Source organism: Ursus americanus, chromosome 14 (genome assembly GCF_024610735.1).
Source record: "Ursus americanus isolate L20-20 chromosome 14, mUrsAme1.1.p, whole genome shotgun sequence".
Taxonomy (NCBI): Eukaryota; Metazoa; Chordata; class Mammalia; order Carnivora; family Ursidae; genus Ursus; species Ursus americanus.
The window spans coordinates 27,830,570-27,851,494 of NC_142140.1; the positions used below are offsets into that span (position 1 = coordinate 27,830,570).

At 40.0% G+C, this 20,925-nt stretch overlaps 1 protein-coding gene across 1 annotated transcript in view; it reads left to right on the plus strand.

Annotated features, from left to right (window-relative positions):
- CADPS (calcium dependent secretion activator) overlaps positions 1-20,925 on the plus strand; it is a 799,713-nt gene that overhangs the window by 423,497 nt on the left and 355,291 nt on the right. Inside the window, exon 11 of the mRNA XM_087866885.1 lies at positions 14,975-15,088. Coding sequence (XP_087723011.1) covers positions 14,975-15,088 — 114 coding nt within the window. The remainder of the gene's footprint in view (positions 1-14,974; positions 15,089-20,925) is intronic.

The following is a 20,925-nucleotide window of genomic DNA, read 5'->3' on the forward strand; positions in this document are numbered from 1 at the left end:
AAAAGCTGGTTCAAAGAGCATTAGAGGATGAGAGGTTTAGTCAGCCAGTAAGGGAAGGCTAAAATAAGTTCACTAAGATATATTCAAAATTGATTAGTGTCCTATAGGTCAATCCAAGCTGTGTAACTTTGAAGGTTATCTTTTTTGACCAGACAGAAATCATTTGCAGCTTACCATATTCTACAAATTAATCTCCTGCTGCAGAGAGTCTGGGCCCTAATGAATAGAAACAAATAAATCAAAGAAATTTGGAGTTCTTCTGAGTAGATTTGGTAGACAATGCCCTATGTGACCACAAAGCAAGACAAAACAAAACAAAAAGTGATACAGTCATCTTTTTACTTTATTTCCAAGTTTTAGATATTTTTCCTTAATAAGTTATCTAGTTTAATCTCTGAGAACCCAAGATATAAATGTATCAGTATCTCCGCTTGAAGACAAGCAGACTTTGAGGAATTAGAGCTCAAAGTCACAGAGCTCAAAGGTGGAGGAGGAGGGAAGAGCACATGGTCATCTTCATTCCCCACCTAGACTTTTTTAAAAAAAATATCCAGCTGTATTTTATGATATGTTCATTTTTCTAACTACTACTAAATACGTAGCTTCCATGTATCAGGCACTCTAATAGTGCAGAAAATTCAGTAGTGAGTGGGACAGACTCGCTTCCAGCCTTCAGGGGCCCATCATAGTAGGGAAGATGCACATTTGATAAATAAATACAAGGGTGGTGAGAATTGCAATTTTAAAGAGCCATAGATGTACAGAGCTTTATCTTGATGTTCAGAGACAGTTTCCTGGAGGAGATGACCTTTTACTTGAGTTTAATATTAAAATTGGAGTGGAAGCTGGGAGGTAAAGCATTGCAGGTGCGTGCTAAAGCTCCCCATTGAGACCCTTTGTCCCCGAATGAATATTTCCCAGTTGCTTGATTCAAATAAGAACTCTAGATTTTCAAGAAGTGAGATGGATTTTCTTGGAGTTTCAACTTAAATTCTTCCCAGTCATGAATTATATTGTGACAAGAGATGAAGAGGAATGGGAGAAATGAGGGGAAACAGAGAAGGGAGAAAGAGGGCGACTTTTCAGTGGCGTGCTGGAACCTAGGTCTCAAGACCACATGTTACATTTCTGGGAAAGTTTTGAGCCAGATAATGTCACATTGGTAGCCTGAGATATCATGGTGGAAATATTTATATCATGGAAACCATAAAATGCTCAATCTGGGTTCTCCTCCCCTTCACACAGAGATCTGGTTGTTAGAGCTTTACTAGCACATCAGGGGGCAGCTTTCCCAGGAGGAAATGCAAAGTCAGAGGTTTATTTATCATTACAATTAACTGCTCCCTGTCTCTGCTGATTATACATTTCAAAGATTGGAAAATGCCTTTGTAGAATAAAGTACCATAAGCTGTGTGCAAGGGGCTGCGGTAGCCACATACTCCAACTCTTAGTTCAGTGATGAAACCCTTCTAAATAGCCAAATGCTCTCACTGACAAGGATCTCTGCATCAAAGGGCAACCTAATCCATTTTCCAAAAGTTCCAAATAATAGAAAGTCTGTCCTCATGTTGCCTCTAAATCCTCTTTCCTGTACTTTCTATCTAATGCTAGCTTAGTCTTCTGGAACTGCATAGAAAAATCTAATCTCTGTTTCCCATAAAGTTGAGGACTATTAAAGTTGAGGACCATGTGCAAGAGACTAGGAAAATGCATTTAATCCTATATAAAAATACACCATACTTCAATTCATTCAGGAAGCAGTATTTCTTGCAGGGGCTCTCAACTTCGGCTGTGCCCCAGAGTTGTTCGTGAAGGTTCTAAATTTGTGCCCCCAGACATTCTGGGTGAGTGGATCTGTGGGACTGCGGGCATTAGTATTTTCTACAGGCTTCATGGGCAACACTGATACAAAGGCTGAACCCCCAAATGTATTGGGTCTCTTGGCTGCTATAGACCCGAGTTTTAGTGATTTAAAAAAGAAGGTTCCAGGTTGCCTGTGGCGCGGTTGGTTAGGTGTCTGACTCTTGATCTCAGCTCAGGTCTTGATCTCAGTCATGAGTTTGAGCCCTGTGTTGTAGAGCCCACTTCAAAAAAAAAAAAAATTCCTTTCTTTTAACAGTCTGGGGAGAAGAACAGGCATAAGACTCTATGGTTTACATTAATATTTATAGTAAATGCCAAGAGGCAGGAGATGAAGGAATTCAGAGGAAGGGTGATAGGGGAGCCATCAGAGGGAGGTGGCCTTATACAGCATTTCGATAGGCAAGTAAGGCTTAGCCAAGTGAAGAAAATGAAGGGAAAAGGAAAGGTGACATTAAGTGACATTCATAGCCCCAAAAGATGAAGCATAAGTGGAATTGTGAAGACTTGCAAAAAAATGAAAATCGCATTATTGTTAACCAACCATAGGAGCAATATTCTAGATACAACATAAAAACATACTGTTCCCTGATTGCAGACAGATATTACAAGAGATAAAAAAGGAAGTTTCTTCAAAGAGATTTCAGTAATATTCCATGCAGTCTACCTACTTGCTTACCAAGGCACGAAATAAACACTGCTTGTATCTTGATAGGACAAGTGGTCTGACTCAACTTGAAGTTCAGCCACTTGGCTGCTTCCAAAAGGAAACGAAACTATGTTTCTGTCAGATGCAATAGGGGTAATTAAATCGCTAATACCTTTCAAATATCAGGAACACAAAATCTCATGGGAGGGAATTGAGTCAATGATCAATATCATTTTACTAAGCCAGAACACATTTGTGGGTGCAGAAAGGTCCCTGAAACCTCTGCATAACCTAGCTGGTTAATCTTGCCATGAGGTGCTGGACCTCAAAAACACCGATGGCTTGTTAATGCTTTTCTGCTTCTGAATTTCAGGACAGGTGTCAGTGGCAGGATTTTCTGTTCTCCCTTGTGCAGGCTTAGGTCTGCATTGTGTGTGCTGCTATATTTGGGTTGCTTTATAGAAAATCTGATTCCGTGTGTGTGTATGTGTGTGTGTGTGTAATTAATATGATTTATTTTTTGAAGCAGTTTTAAGGTTTATATAAAAATTGAGTGGAAAGTACAGAGAGTTCCCACATACCCGGTATCCCCTCTTCCCACAACAGTCCCCCGTTATTAGCATCTTGCATGACTTTGCTGCATTTGTTACGAGTGATGAGCCTGTCCGGGTACATTATTATTAACTAAAGTCCATGTTTCCGTTACTTAGGGTTTACGCTTGTGTTTTTCGTTTTTCCCAGTTGCAGAGCACCTTCTGGCTTTGTCCTATTTTTTCTCTCTGCAATTCTGGGTCGTGAATGGAGATTGTCAGAACCAGTTAAGGTCTCCACATCCCTCCAAACATTCCAGCAGCCGGAAGAATGACTGCCGATCAATCATACCTTCTCTCACTGTTTGTGACCAACAGAGCAAGGCTCTTATCTAAATCAGTTTCGGTGAAGCTCCCAGTTTCGGTTTGTGAGGTGTTACATTAGAGAATCTTCCATACCCTATTCATAGACTGCATTCAGATTTTTTCAACTTCTTTTCTGGGAATAGTTGCTACTGATAAGTTCGCTATTAAATGTCCTAAGAGACAGAATGGTGTTTGGTGATTTAGTAATTTCATATCCTGTGCTAGTCTTTTTAATCTGGGCTCCAGCCAAATGGAACTATCTGGTGTTTCATTCGCAATAGGTTGTTGTGACTTTATTTTTGGACAGCTCTCGTGTGCATGCTCAGTGCTTACCCTGAGAGCAGCCTCTAATCCTCTTTCCTCCTCTTGTTCTTCTACTCTTGTTCTTTTTATTTTTTTAGTCAGCAGAGTCTGAATTATAAATTGACAAAAGAAATTCTTACTGTGTCTCTGCAATGAGGCCCCACACTTTCTAATCTCTCTTTCTTGACTCTCTCACCCTAGAATCCCCTTCTCCTCTCCTCTCTTCTCCCACTTGCCCTGCCACTTCCTTTTCTCCCAACTTCTCTGCCAACGAGATTCTAGACACTTCAAAATCCTCCTCTCTTCAGATGTCACAGCTTGCGGGAAACATTGTCCTGATTCTGCAATGAACCTGAGAACTCATTACTGTTCCCTGACCCTGCCTGCTTTCACATCACGTCCCTGCCTTGCATAAAACACTTCTGTGGTTTCCCATCCTGCTTTGAATGAAACCCGGACTCCACGCTTGGGCACAGAGGGCCCTGCACCTACCTCTCGAGGATCCGATTACACCACTCTGCCCCTGGCCAACTACCTTGCAGCATTAATAGCTGGTCAGGTTCACTGATTCACTGATTCACACTGGTTCTCAAAGTGTGGTCTGTAAACCCCGGGGGTGATTTTCCCAATTCTACTAAGACATTATTTCCTTTTCCCCAGCTGTCTTGACATTTGCACTAATGATGCGAAAGTGGTGGTGAGTAACACTTCTGGTGTCTTGGCGCAAGCCAAGCCGGTGGTGCTGGACCACACTCGTCATTCTCCTCGTAGCCGCGAGCTCACGGTTTGGAAACCGTCCCTGAGTACTCTCCGTGGTAAAGCTGTAGAAATTATTAACCGTGTTAAAGTTTGACACAAAGTACATATTCTTTTAATACTTTGTAGAATGAAATGTTAAATATACATCAAGTGCTCTGGCTGTATAATGAAGGGCAGGCAGTGGTTGTCTTGTGGAAAGGGACTTGTGTTATTGAGTTGCCAAACAGAACTCGTCTTTTTTTTTTTTTTAACGGAACATCAATTTTACTTGAAAGAACAACTGACAGACAAACGAAGGTTATTCAAACTTAGGCATTTCCCAGATGTTTTCTGGAAAATGAATGAAGGGAGCCTGTTACTGCAAGAAAAACAACTAACAATATTTTTTTGCCAGTGATAAGATTTGAGATTTCAATCCACCACTATAAGTTTGACAGTTTTCCAACACCCAAAGACTTTTCTTGTGATACCAGTGGTGATTTTTAAGTAATAGGATGTTTTACATAGTGTGTAATGAAATGTGTCAATATCTGGAATATTTGCATAACTCAATGAACTAATATTTTCCATATGACCAATGTATGGAATTTAAACAAAACATGCAGGGTAAAAGATTCTTTCGAAAAGCAAGAAAGAACAGTGAATGTTAATGTAATAGTTCATTACTCTGGTTTCCAATTTCATACCACAATTAGCCTTTAAGAAAATACCACTGGTTAAACATTGATAAAATAGCAAAGAAGACTCTCCACGTTCATCTGAATGTTTAGTAAAATATTTCTCTCTTTTCCAGCAACATATCTGTGGGAGGCCAGTTTTTTTCCCTCCGTATTTCAACCAAAACAGCATATCACAACAGATTGAATGCAGAAACAGAGATGAGATTCCAACGGCCTTCTATTAATCTTTGAAGGAGATTTGCAATACTATGAAATGTTGCCATTCATTTCAGGAATATTTGTTTTGGAAAATAGAGTTATTTTCATAAAACTGAATTATTTAGATTAACAGGAAATGAATTTACTTTTAACGAATTAATAAATACTTTAATCTTTCCAGTTTTTTTTTTTTAAGATTTTATTTATTTGACACAGAAAGAGACAGCCAGCGAGAGAGGGAACACAAGCAGGGGGAGTGGGAGAGGAAGAAGCAGGCTCCCAGCAGAGCAGGGAGCCCAACGTGGGGCTCAATCCCAGGACTCTGGGATCACACCCCGAGCCAAAGGCAGACGCTTAACAACTGAGCCACCCAGGTGCCCCTAATCTTCCCAGTTTTAGTATCTATTACAGTACATCTCAATAGACATGACTGTATAAACAAAAGCTCTTTGTAGTCTTCAATAAATTTTAAGAGTGTAAAGAAACTTGAAATCAAGATATTTGAGAACTGCAGCCACTAGAACACTTCTTAATGAGGACTTTGGGCCTAAAACTCCATGTTTGACCACCTGTCAGAAGAATCTAGGGGAATATTGCCCAAGTTTCTCCAAATTGGAAGAGTATATATATATATTTTTTTTACATGTATTTTGTTCCGTGGTAGGACATGTGATCCAACTTTTCAGATGCTCTGCGGTCTGTGTGTAGGGATTTCTTGCTCCTGTTCTTTTTCTCATCTCTATCCTTTTTCTCCTCTCATCCCATCTCTAATCCAGCTGTTATCCTGACTCAGTTTCTAGATTCAATTTTCTTAATATTTTTTCTTCATCTACTAAATGTTTTCTGAGAGAATCCCAGCATAGCCAATGTTTAATGTTGTCTACAAGGCCACTTTCCTCTCGGTCATAGAACCCTCTCTTGTGTCTTTTCTGAACAAACTGGTCTTTAGGAATAACCAGGCTAGTGAGTCTCTTTATTACTTAATGATTGAAGAATTCAGAGTTAGTTTTTAAAAAGTAGTAACTACCTTAAAGATATTCAGCAGCTGCTCTTCTAAAAAAAATTTTTTAATGACCAAGAATTTTTATAGATTTTAAATTCTTTTCTGCAGAAGTACTTCCTAAAATGTGCTGGATATATGCAAGGTGATAGTACCTATCTATTTTAACTGTAGCTAGCACATAAAGCCTATGATTTCACAGATATCATTCCATAGAACAAGTTTCAGTTTAAAAAAAAATGAAGTGGCTTGCAATATATTCAAGGCAAAATATAAAGTAAATCGTAGTATGGTTGGTATATGGAGAGGGTGTTACTTGAATGGCTGAATTTGGGGAAACCATGTTGCAAAGAGAAGTTCCAGGTTATAGCTTATTATCACCTCTCCCACCTTTAGTACTTTTGCCCCTTCAACTTCCACTTCAGAATTATTCAGTGATAGTTTCCGATGATGAAGACTTTCAGATGGATTTCTTTCTTTTTTTTTTTTTTTTGCTCTAGCCAAATGAGTGAAAGTCATTTAAGACACCTTTTTCAGAATGCATTATGCAAATGTTCATAATATAGAAAGTGAAGAGAATTTTATGTAAATAAATAAATATTTGGTTAGGATGATACAACTTCTAGATTTCCTAGAATCAAGACTTCATTTAGGGTAGACAGTATTTTAATCCGGTTGTAGAAAGGGGATATTTTATTTTTTAATAAAATTAATGGACCAGTATAAATTTAAATTTTTGATAACCTTCAAAGAAAGAATTAAATAAACATTGCTCTTACCTCTCTAGGCTAAGTTTGGTTTTCAAAGCACTTCTTGACTTAACATTCCTATTAACTTTCTATAATGAAGTAGAGTTTTAAAAGCTACTTTTCTCCCAAATAATGATTTCTTTCTTATGAAGAAAAAGCACACAGAGAAAGACAAAAGCCATTTTATCTCACTTATAGGTAGAATCTAAAAAAAAAAAAAAAGAACAAACAAATAAAAAAAAAGCAGAAACAGATCCACAAATTGAACAAACTGGTGGTTGCCAGAGGGGAGGGGCCTGGGGGATGCACAAAATGGGTGTAGGGGAGTGAAAGATACAAGCTTCCAGTTATAGAATGAATAAGTCAGGGGATAAAAGGTACAACATGGGGAATATAGTCAATGGTATTGTAATAGTGTTGTATGGTGACAGATGGTAGCTACACTTGTGGGGAACATAGCAATGGATACTGAGTTGTTGAATCAGTATGGTATACACCCAAAACTAAAATAACATTATACTTCAATTTTAAAAAGAGGAAAAGCATAGCTCATGTTATTAGATAGTGACCTTATACATTAGAGACGGACTTCAGTTATGGGTATATGTGGAACAACTCCTTAAAACAACTTTCTACTATCTATTGTCTATGCTTAAAATGCTAACATTTTTTTTTTTAAGATTTTATTTATTTATTTGACAGAGAGAGACAACCAGCGAGAGAGGGAACACAAGCAGGGGGAGTGGGAGAGGAAGAAGCAGGCTCCCAGCAGAGGAGCCTGATGTGGAGCTCGATCCCATAACGCTGGGATCACGCCCTGAGTCGAAGGCAGACACTTAACGACTGAGCCACCCAGGCACCCCTAAAATGCTAACATTTTAGATCCATTCTTTTAGGGTAAATATTGCTTCTCCCTCTTATGTAATACAGTTGCTGCTGTGATAGGAGGCCTAGTAAGCGATACTCACGTTAGTAACAATACTTCTTTTATTCCTAAAGAAAGCCTCAGGTAGCTATTGGGAAAGCCTTTGGATGCGAGTAAAAGGAAACACACAATGATTTGAACTAAAAAAATGACTTGGTTTTTCTTGCATTATAAGAAGGGCAGAGATAGGTGTTTACAAACATTTGATCAACCCCTCAAAAGTGTAAGGACCAAAATCTCTATGATGCTCTTGGCCCAAGGAAAGGATTATATCAACAGCAGTTTCCTTTTTATAAGGATTTTGTTCAAAAACTTTTCCAGAAGACACCGAGTAGCTGTCTGTCCCTGTTACATGTCTACCTATAGCTGGAAGGGAGATGGGAAAAGAGTATTTGGCTTTTCAGTCTCTCAAATGGAAGGACCAAGGAAGAGGGGACAAAGAATACCACATCAGAGAAACTCCAAAAGACTGAATAAACAAAGGGAAAACAGCACTGAGGAAGATAAAAGATCAATGAAAGGAAAAAGGCAAAACTACATCATAACAATAATACTTCTTGTCATTGTTTTTATTAACCAAATCCTGACTCTATGCCAGTCTGCCTTACGTACATGCTCTCACCTGATCCTCACGAAAACCCTGCAAGGTAGATAAGATGTCCTGTTTACAGAGGACAAAACCAAAGTGAATGACTTGCCCAAAGACTCAACGTTAAAGCCAGGATTTGGCCTCTGCTGGCTCTGACTTTGGCATTGCCTCTCCGGAGACCAGCCCCTAGGACGTGCGGTTTCTCTTCCGGTTACATCCCAGGTCATGCTTCTCCAGAATGTGCAGTACGTTCCCAACTGCCTGAAATGCAGTGGGACTGTTCAGGGCCTGCTTAATGAGGCGGACCGAACCCAGAACGCTAGAATAGTGCCCGCAGAGCCTGCTGCAGCTCTTTCCTCTGCAATAATTACCTTTCATCTCTTCAGGATTTCTGCTCTTGGAACTCATTACTTCAATTCTGAGTTCTGATCTGATGCACAAGTGGCTTCTGTACGCATTGAGTGCTTTTAGAGGGACTTCTATTTTAGGAGAGCTCTCTTAGTAAGTGGCCCACAGAAGCCTGTTTGTCTATTTAGAGTTGTCCTGCCAGCTTCTCTGGGCCAATTATTTCAGTGCGTTCATGAAGGTCACCTTCAGTGTTCAATCCTATCTAGGTCAGTTAACTTTAAGCCAGACATAAACCCACAGATTAGTTCTTAAACTGGCTACTTATGCGAGCTCCTAAGTGAGGTTGTCATTCGTTCATAGAGTTGCCAAAAGGATGCTAAGGAATCAAAGATGAATATGTGGTCCCTGACTACAGTGTAAGAAAACCGAGAGCTAAGATTGTGCCTCAGTCTTTGCATATCTCCAGAGCCTAACATGGTGCCTGGTATACATTCAACACTTGATGAGTCCGTGCATTCATTCAACAAATATTTGGTCAGAGCCCATTGTGTGCCAGGCACTAGAAGCACAGCAGTAAACAAGATAGATGTGGGTCTTGTACAAATGAAACATGTGTTCTTATGGGGAGAGAGGTAATGAAAAGCACAATTTTAAAATAAAGAAATGAAGTCCAAATGTCCCTCAACAGGAGAGTAAATAGATAGTGGTAGAGTCATAACATGGAATACTTAGCAATGAGGATGAACAAGCTATTGATACCCTCAGCCACGTGGCAGAATCTCATAATGCACGACTGCACTGACATCAAGTTCAAAACCAGGCAAAACTCATCTATGATGATAGAAGTCAGGCTGGTGGTCACCTTTGGAAAGGGGCAGTGATATGGGGGACATGCAGGAGCTTCTGGGGTCCAGGTAATGTTCTTTATCTTGATAGGAGAATTGGTTCTATTCGAAAGTTCACTTGGCAACGATTTCTCAGGCTCTGTGCTTATGACATATTTTTCCATATGTGTGTTATAATTCAATTAAATAAACTTATCTTCAAGAAGTTAAATACTGACTGTGATAAAGGCTATAAGCACATTGCATGGGGTCCAGGTCACTGTGCTAGACATTAGCTTTGGGGAGCACTAATGTAGATGGGGCGGTCGGGGAAGATTTTCCTGTGAGATGCTAGGTAAGCTGAGCCCTAAGAATGAGTAGGTGGCAGCCATGGGGAGATCAGGGGAAGAGCATCCCAGGCAGGGGGAATGACAAGTACAAAGCCTCTCAGGAAAGAAGTGCTGGGGCACACTTGAGAAAGAACAGAGGCCAGTGTGGCTGGAGCAGAGTAAGCGGAGAACAGAGTGGGACAAAACAAAGCTAGCATCAGACAGAGCCTACATCAGGCGGGGGCCTCGAGGCCATTTAGTTTATGGTCTGCCCTGTATCATTTGACTCTTTTTTTGTGCCAGGCAGCATGCCAAGATCCTTAGGCCCATCCTCCCATGTTCTTTTTATCTTTCCAGCAACCCTGGGCGTAGGTCTTATAATCCCTATTTTATACATGAAGAACCAAGGCTTGGGGAAATTTGTTTGCCCAAGGTTACCCTTGGAAATAAGTATTATCACCAGGACTTGAATCCACATTTCTTTGATCCGTAGGCTCTGTTCTCAACTCCTGACTCCTGACCCTGCCTCTGAGCACTGGCGTCTACATAAACTTCTACTTGGTGGTATGACACATGTGCCCTTAGGACTGTGAATAAAATACTGAGGAAGTAGCCAGCTCCACCCAGGGAGGTCTGGGAAGGAGCATGTGGGCTGGATATTGAACACACATCTGGAATTTTCCCACAGGCATGCTTTCTTGAGGGAACAGAATGCGTAAAGCCTCAAAGCTGAGGAATAATCATCACAGCAGCTACTGTTTACTGGTCCTTCATGCTGTGCCAGGTTTTGCAATGAATATTTCACTTATCTCCAGTTAATTTTCACAGCAATCCTGTGAGGTCAGCTTTGGCCCTGTTTTACAGATGAAAAACCAAGGCGTAGAGAGGTTTGTCGTTTGCCCAGTGAGAAACAGTGAGTGGGGTAACTTTGCTTGTTTGATTAGGGGTGAGAAAAATAGGGAATGTGGACTGGCAGTCATCAAAACCCAGACATAAGCATAGCTCTTCCTCTGGAATCTGTGCCCCTAACTCTCCCACTGAGAGCTTGAGGTATCCAGGGAGGTGGGGGGTGTTTTGTGGGGATTCAGAATGATGTTCTCCGAATTTGACTAACATTAATGTTCCTGAAAGCCTGCTCCATTTAAGCATTTTATAATAATGTTTTTTCCTCTCCATCCAGACTACGAGGCCCCTGAGGACGATCCCTTATTTCTTTGGACTCCCCATTGGCTTGCCCTGGTCTGGGAGATCAGAGGTTGTGTTGTTTTGTTGACCACTGAAACCGCAGGGCCTTGGGTAGGGCCAGGCAGGTAACAGATGCTCTGTAAATGTTGCTTGCAGAACTGAGCACTCTGCTTATTTAACAAAGGTTAGAGCGATAATGGATCTGGCTTGGGTCAATAATCAATCGTCACCATTCGGATGGTGTGTAGTTACTTTTATTTCAATTACTTGAGATATAAGACAAAAGCAAGGTGTGTTGGTGGCCACTCCCTCTCCGGCTCCATTACCTCACCCCATCCCAGACCTAAAATCATGCAGAGTTGGTACTGACCCAGTGTTGGAAGGAATTCTGAATGTAAATTCTGTGAGATGCCTTGGTTGGTACTGTACTGTAAGGATTTGTGACTTAGGCCAGTTGAGGCTGGCCTGCTTCAAAGAAATTTATGTTATGGTGCCATTTTTATGAGAAAATCACCTGGTGCCTAATAATTCAGTTGAAATGTTTTCAAATGCATACAAATAACTATGATTTTTCTGTATAACTCCAGCAATACCAGTATTTCTGGGTCAGACCAGGAAAGCCTACGTGGCTTAGCAGTGGGATCATTCCGTGCTCTAGGCCTGGCTGTCCAATGCCATAGCCACCAGCTACATGTGGCTATTAGACACTGGCAGGGTGGTGATTCTAAATTGAGATATACTGTGGGTGTAAAATAACACCAGATTTCAAAGATACAGTACAAAGAAAGAATGTAAAATATCTCATTAGTCATTTACGTAATAATTACATGTTGAAATATTTTTGACATATTGGCTTCAACAAAGTATATTCATATTTATTTCCCTTGTTTCTTTTTACTTTTTAAAATGTGACTTTCAGAAAATGTAAAATTATGCATGTGGCTAGTCTTGGACAATGGTGTGCTAGTGTGACAAATATCCATCTGATAGAAACCTACCTCTTTTATGTCTGCCCCTGACTTCACTAGTCCCACTTTTCCCAACGTTACAAAATTAGCTAAAACACCCCACCTCCCATCTCTGTCCATTCTCAGAACTCTACTTTGTTTCCTGATTGAGTCAAAACTCAAGCCAAGCATCAGTCTCCTATAGCTCTAAACATTATTTTCTCCTAGCAAAACTTGTATTGATTCTAACGATGAAAGCACTTTAAATGTATATAGAAACTCATAATTTTTAAAAAGAACTCATATTATGTTATCAAATAGCTGTCAGTATGCCAAGGAAGTAATTAGAATTATCACCATTTTCCAAGTGAGAAACCTAAGGATGATATCACATTTATTTATTTAAACCCAGCCCTATTCCAGAAGAGATTTTAACCCACTGACCAATTCAGAGAATGTAAGTGGCTTTTCCAAGATGACAAAGTGTTGATAGAACTGGGACTGGAATGATCTTCTTACTCTTTCCTCTACGATAGTGGTTCTCAGACACAGCATCCCATGATCAGTCTATAAAGTGTAACTTTTTATAAATAATAGTAAAAACAGCAAAGTTTTTAGCTAACTTTATTTTTATATAAATTAGAACTGATTAAGGGATATTCAAAAATAATTTCTCCTTCGTACACTGCATTCATTTATTCAACAAGAGCTTATGGAGTGCCTGTCTAACATAAAGCACTAACTTGGCCCTGGGGAAACATCTGTGAGCAAATAACAAGAGAGACATACCAGCTAACAAATTTAATCATAAGTAACAAGTGGTTAGAATAAAGGGCTGTGGAATCTACTTTCTTAACAACTTTCAAGTATATAATACAGTACTGTTAATTATAGTCACTGTGCTGTGAACTAGATCCCCAGAACTTACATCTTGGAGTTGGAAGTTTGTATGCTTTGGTCAACATCTCCCCATTTCCCTCACCCCTCCGGCCTTGGCAACTACCATTCTACTCCCTATTTCTACGAGTTCAATATTTTTTAGAAAACACCTATAAGTGAGAACATAGAGTATTTGTCCTTCTTTTTCTAACTTATTTCACTTAGCATAATGCCTTTTAGGGCCATCCATGTTGTCACAAATGGCAGGATTTCTTTTTTTTTTTATGGCTTGATAATTAGTGTGCGCGTGTGTGTGTGTGTGTGCCTGTGTTTGACATTTTCTTTATCCATTTATCCGTCGATGGTCACTTAGGTTGTTTCCATATCTCAGCTATTGTGAATAATGCTGCACTGATTGTAGGGATGCTGCTATTTCTTTCAGGTAGTGTTTCCCTTTCCTTGGGATATATATCCCGAAGTAGAATTGCTAGATCATATAGTACTTCTATTTTTAATTTTTTGAGGAAATTCCATGCTGTTTTCTATAGTGGCTGCACCAATTTACATTCCTACCAAGAGTATGGAACAAGGGTTCCATTTTCTTGACAGTCTTGCCAGCATTTGTTATCTCTTGTTTTTGTTTTTGTTTTTTTTTTCTGATGATAACCATTCAAACAGGTGTGAGGTGGTATCTCATTGTGGGTTTGATCTGCATTTCCCTGAGAAGTGATGTTGAGTATCCTTTCATGTACCTGTTGGCCATCTGCATGTCTTCTTTGGAAAAATGTCTGCTCAAGTCTTCTGCCCATTTTTTTATTGGATTTTTTTTTTTTTTGCTATGAGTTCCTTATATATTTTGGTTATTAATCCCTTATCAGGTGAATGGTTTATAAATTCTTTCTCCCATTCCATAAATTGTCTTCTCATTTTGCTCGTTGTTTCTTTTGCTATGCAGTAGATTATTATAGGGATGTAGTCCCACTTGTTGATTTTTGCTGTTGTTGCTTGAGCTTTTGATGTCATATCCAAAAATTCATTGCCAAGACCTATGTTAAGGAGCTTTTCCTTATGTTTTCCTCTAATAGTTTCACAATTTGGGGTCTTATATTTTTAGTCTTTAATTCACTTAAGTTAATTTTTGTGAGTGGTGTAAGATAAGGGTCCAATTTCATTCTCTTGCATGTGAATATCCAGTTTTTCCTACATCATTTATTGAGTAGTCTATCCTTTCCCCATTGAGTATTTTGGTGTCCTTGTCAATTATCATTGCCTGTGTATTCCTGGGTTTATTTCTGGGTGACTGTTTTTATGATAATACCATACTGTTTTGATGACTAGAGCTTTGTAAAGCAGCATATTTCAGACCACCTGAGGGGCCTGTGTAATGGTGTGTTAAACAACCATCTCTCACGAAAAAAACAAAAACTAATAAACAAAACACCTGACTTGTAGCACTTGTCAATTTCCATAGTAAATACTCCCATCCTGACTGATATCTAGCTTCCAATAAGATGTCACTGAATGTGGAGTTGGGAAGAGGTATATGGTATCATCCATTATATATCATTTCTACCATATGAATACAATTGGTGTTAGTAACTTCGAAAGCACAGTAATGCTAAAATAATCAGGAAGTAAAAAATTTTGAGTATGTGTTACCTTTGTTTTCAATATATTTAATTGTAATTTATATTATTTTTTGGTAAACAACCACCTCACAAAACTCCTGCAAATTTAACAATCAGCTCCTGTGCACCCGAACAAGCCAGCTCCCGTTGGGCCTGGCATCTTCCATGTAATCATAATCCTTGCCTAGAACAAGTCCTCACTGTTCCCTCTTCCTGTTCCTTACAGATCAGCAAACAGCAGCTGCAGACAGTCAAGGACCGGTTTCAGGCTTTCCTCAATGGGGAAACCCAGATCGTGGCTGACGAAGCCTTCATGAATGCCGTCCAGAGTTACTACGAGGTAAGACTCACCATGTAGAAGAATGTCAAGACTGCTCAAGCCTGAAGCCCAGAATTTCCAGACTACTGTTCAGTGGGAGCTGCGGCCTTGGCCTCCTACAGGGCCATCCCTCCTGAGGCAAAAGTATTGAGGACTGGTTACAGTTTTAAGAAGTAACAGCATTTTGTGTGGAGAAAACTAAATCAACTAAACAAGAAATTATATGCAAAGCACTCAGCACGTTGATTGCCTTATGTATGATTTCTTGTTTAATCTGTACAACAGTCTCATGAGTTAGGTCCTGATATTATTTCCATTTTACCAGTAAAGCAACTGAGTCTCAGAAAGGTTAGGTCAATTACCCAAAGTCACACAGCTGTTAAATGCCACAAGCTAAGATTTGAACTGAGTTGGGAGCTTTCCCCCAGCAACTATACCCTTTCTAAAGGATGTTAACATCTCCCAAGATGGTGCCTTCACTAGCTTCCTTGTTCTTTCTATTAAAATGGTGTTGTGAGTTCTTTTCTATAGGTTAGAACACCATCCAAAGTGTAGTACTCTTCTCAAGAGAAAATCTATATATAAGTGAGAGAATATATCCTGAACATATATCACAAGTGAACTTTCACCTCTAGGCCTCAGAGGTTTATTTATCAGTAAAATGATTTGGAATTAGTATATTTAAATTTTATAATTATTTTTCCATAATGTGTACATTGGCTATTGTTTATATTTTATTAATTAGGAGGATATGCCATACCTTCCTTTGGGCCATGTTAACCTGATGTGCATATTTTTTTAAGTTATTATATTAAAGGACATTTTTTAAGTTATTATATTAAAGGACATTTTACTTTATATTAATCTTTTTTCATGTGAACCAGATATTCTCTATATTTGGAATTCTGTGCCCCAAATGTTATACCCATTGTCAAGGCGAGATTAAAACTATTAGAAACCAAACCCTACACATTGAAAAACTCACGGCATCCTGCCATATGCAATTCAAAGTAATAACAATAAACTAAGTCCAACGAACTCTAATTTTTTCCCCATAGGATTGCTTCACTGATTTTCTTCCTTCTTTCCTTCTGTTTTTAATTATTAGGTAGCAAATTATCTCAAAACAAAAAGATTCGTGCTCCCACTTCACTGATGCTCCAAACACCTGCTTCTGTGCCTTGGGCACTCCAGTCCTCGATAGATGCTTTAAAAATGTTAGTTGATTGATTCAGTAAAACTCCCCTTCCCACTTGCTGAAGTACTTGGCTCTTTTCACAGAGAGAGTAGAGCAAGACTGCAATTAGATCTTGGGCAAATACTATTGACTGTTTTGCTAATTAGTGTTTAATAGTAAACAGCCTTTGTCTCTGTGATGTTTGCTGGGTCCAGCCACAGACTCATTTTACACATTTTCTCAATGAAATTTCCATTTGGGTTTGCTTTAGAAGTCTGGTTTATTTTTATATTTGTCAAATTTAAGCTTCTTGTTTTCATTTTACAAATAGTATTGATATTTCCAATAAGTGTCAAACTTACTTGTTTATCTGATGTGATACAACATTTCATTTGAATTTAGCAGAAAGTGGAAATGAGATTCAGAACCACGCTGATGGTATGGCAATAAATAATTTGAATATATTTAACCAAAGATTTTGTTGAGAAACTGTCAGGGAATGAAATTAATTCTCCCCCTTTTTTTCAAGTTCTGAAGCCAGTTCAGACCAGGAAGACCCTTGCCAATAATTCTCCATGTTTAGACTTATTCACCAGTTTATAAATTTGTAGATTGCAAATCTTAATTAGAAAGCTCATTTGACTAATGACATAAATTAAAAGAAAGTGCCATTTCTATCTATTAATTAACTTTGAAAATTAATAGTCATCAATGTGCTAATGAGTCTCTGGAAATAACCGTTAAATCTATAGTGATCCTGATATTTTTTTCTGTAATGGCTAGTTTATTTGAAAGAGCTTCATTTTAGCTTGGTGAGAATACCCGTATTGTGAAATCACAGAGTAGTTAATACCAAGATTTGAGTAACAGGAAATAATGTGGGTCATAAATTATTTACTGTATTCATTAGTAAAAACTTGAGATTCTTGGGATGCATGCTTCTGGGAAATCTAATCCTCTGAAGCAAAGGTCCCCAAAGGATCAAGATGAACACTTTCCTTGGGAGAGCTCCAAGTTCATTACTCCTCCCTTTCTCCCTTTCCCTTCACTCTTGGGCAGTGGAGAAGTTAGGGCTTCTTTCTCCACCCTACTCCAGGATCCAATTGCTTCCCTGTCAGTATCTGTCTTGCTCAAGACTCTTTGGATTACAAGTGACAGACACCTAGGTCAAACTGGTTTAAGCCAAAAATGAGATTTGTTCAAGAAACTTAAAAGGCCAGGAATAGACCTGGTTTTAGCTGTGGCTGGATCTAGAGACTCCAAAGATGCCAGCAGGATGGATATCTTTCTCCCCACACTTCGGCTTTGTTCTTCCCTGGGTTGGCTTTATTCTTGGGCTGGTTCTCTGCACGTGGAGGATCCTGCAGCTTCAGGCCATGCCCTACCAGCTCAGTAACCGCAGGAGTGAAGAGAATACCTCTTTGCCGAGAGTCCCAGCAAAAGGCCCCAGGTCACTTGGGTGGGCTGACATGGGTCAGGTGTCCTTTCTGGAGCCAATCACAATGGATGGAGGTGAAGTAGACCAGGGGATCAGTGCTAGGACAGACACCCCCTCTGGATGCTGTGAGCAGGTGCAACCACACTGGAACCACCCATAGTGAAAGTGCAGTGATTTCTCATTGAGAAATGAGGGTGCTTTTTGCAAGAAGAAGGGGGAATGTATGCTTGGCAGGCAAAACCAATGGATATCCTTCTAAATACATGTTCAATCTCTCTCTCTCTCTCTCTCTCTCTCTCTCTCTTTCTCATGATCTCTGTCTCTCTTTCTCTCTCTCTCTCTCTCTCTCTCTCTCTCTCTCTCACACACACACACACACACTCCACCCCACCATACCACACCTTCACATCCCAGTTTGCTAATGGTAATGATATTTTTGAAAGACAACTTTTCCTCAAAAAGTTCTGAGAAACTTATTATTAGAAAAAGTGGTTTCAGGCATTGGCTTTGTTTTGCCAAGGCAATAATGGTTTTCCAACCCCCTAGAGTAGTAAAGAAATTTTTTTTAGATAAAAGGAGTAGGTAGGCTCTGTTCTTTTTCCATCTGTGCCCATCCAGCCCCTCTGAACCCCGCTGGCCAGCATTAGCTTTAGCATCAAGCCGCTTGGGCCTGGGACCTGAGCTGGGCCACGGTAACGGGAGACCAGTGTTCCCTCTGGTCTTGAGAGCATGAAAGTTTATTTTATCCTTTCCTGGTGGCCCTGATCGTCAAAGCCGATCAAGCAAGGCAGCAGATTAATCCTTTAATCTCTTCCATCCGGCTTTGAGGGCTGGGCGCTGAAATGGGTTCTCTGAGATCTGGGAGATCTGACTGAGTGACTCTGTCCCATTCCCACAGCTGTGGTCTTGAGACATGAGAGAGCTCACCCATTTCTACGCCCCCCCCCACCTTCCCTAACTCTCAGTGCCTTTAAGACAGATGTCTAAAACGTAAGCCCTTCCACTCTGCATACTCACCCTCGCTCCCCATCTCCCTGCTTCATTTTGGTGCCTTCCCATGCGGGTACTGGCATCAGGGAAAAGAGGTGGATGGAAAAAATTTACAAAACCTCTCTCACTCAGAGCCTGCCCAGAAGAAAACATGGGGGTTTGGTGGGAAGTGGGGATGTAGAATGAGATAGAGGGTGTATGCACACCCATTTTAGCATTGCTTCTGCTGATATCTGGGCTTTAGCCAGTGAAACTGTTCTGATTGAGTTTGCTTTGGTTTCTTTTAGCTAATCTCTAACAAAGGCCTGGTTGGTTTGTTTTGTTTTGTTTTGTTTAGCTAACTTTGACTGCTGTTATAAAACAGAATTTTGGGGGCACCTGGGTGGCTCAGTCGTTAAGCGTCTGCCTTTGGCTCAGGGAGTGATCCCGGGGTCCTGGGATCGAGCCCGGCATTGGGCTTCTCCGCTGGGAGCCTGCTTCTTCCTCTCCCACTCCCCCTGCTTGTGTTCCCTCTCTCGCTGGCTGTCTTTCTCTCTGTCAAATAAATAAATAAAATCTTTAAAAAAATAAAATAAAACAGAATTTTGTAGTTGCTAGCAACAAAAACTTACTGACTGGTTAAATTAAGCTATCATCATCATCATCATCATCATCATCATCATCATCATCATCATCATCACAACAACAACAATAGCAACAACAACAACAACAGCAGCAGCAGCAGCAGCAGCAATAAGAGTTATCAAAGAAAATAACCAAGCTACAGAAAAGAGGAAAACCGAGCAGCTTAACCGCTTAATCCCAGGAAGCCAGGCGGCAGGATATAGGGGACACCCCATCCCTGGTATGACTCTCCTCCAACCCCATTCCATTCTTGTGCCATCCCACTCTGAATCTGATCCCCACAAGGGGAAGTCTGACTAGCCGACCTCAGGTTACAACCCACCACATGGCTAAGGACCTGCTCCCATGACTGACAGTCCCACTGAGACTGTGCTTAGTGGCAAAGACATTCTCAGACCGAGGCACTGTGATCGGAAGAGGAAGGGGCATTGGCAGGCATAAACTGCAGGTGTCCTCTACACTGGATGACATGCTATATTCAGTCTTTATGCTTGACCTTTTTTTTTTTTTTTTTTTTTTTTTAATCTAAGTGAAGTAGAAGTCAGGTCATATCTGGCTCTTTTTCTAAAATGAAGCTATATATTTTCCAGTAAGCAAAACTGCTCTAAGTCCTCAGTGGCCTTAAAACAGATGTCTCCCTCGGAGAGGAGTAGCTGTCCATGGTAAAGATATTTGTTCTCATGGGGAAAGTGGAGCAAGGCGGCAGAGGGCAGAGTGGTTTAGGAGGCTGTGTCGTGTCTGCAAGATGTGGGGTTGAATTCTAGCTCCACTGCACACTGGCTTGGGGACCTCAGCCAAGGGTGAGCCTCAGTGACATTATCTGTACTAGGACCTTCCTGCATAATTGTTGTCAGGATTAAATCACACACACACACACACACACACACACACACACACACACACACAACCTCACCCTCAGTCTGGCACCTGGAAAGTGCCAGCATAAATATATTAAGTTTGGAGGGGGAGGATGGTGGTCAGTACACACCTGATGCATAGAAATAGTAGGAGAGAGTTGAAAATTAATAGAATCAATCCACTTCCCTAGTTTCAGGGCCTGGGTGTGGGGTAGGGGAGGTACAAGCTCAAGGCTGGGGGCCAGGGTATAGAAATAGGAAATGGATGGAACTGCTTTTGCTGCTAACCTACCACCGCCTACTGCTTCTGAAGTCCCAGATCTGCTTCTAAAGTTTGCACCAGGATCTTTTACTTTTGGTGAAAGGTATCTTTCAGATCCAAAGGTGCATTTTATTTTAGAAACTGACATGCTCCTTGCCTCAGTGAAGGTAAAATATGTAATTTTTCCATGTAGAGAGAGTGTTTAAAGTGATTATAAAGTAAAACATAACATAAAAATTATAAATATGTACTATAGAAATTATAAAAATAGGTAATGTAGAAAGAAATCTAAAGCACTTGGTTGGAAAACCACCTGTAATCCCATCACCCTAGACAATCACTATTAAATGTTGGTATGTATCTTTTCAAGTATCTTTAATGTGTCTGTACACATAAAGATAGATATTTGATTTCCAAATTAAGATTATCAGGAGAATAACTACAAAATATTACTAACCCACTTGTTTCATTTAGCACAGTGGGTTTCAATTTCTTTCCTGCTTCTGCAAA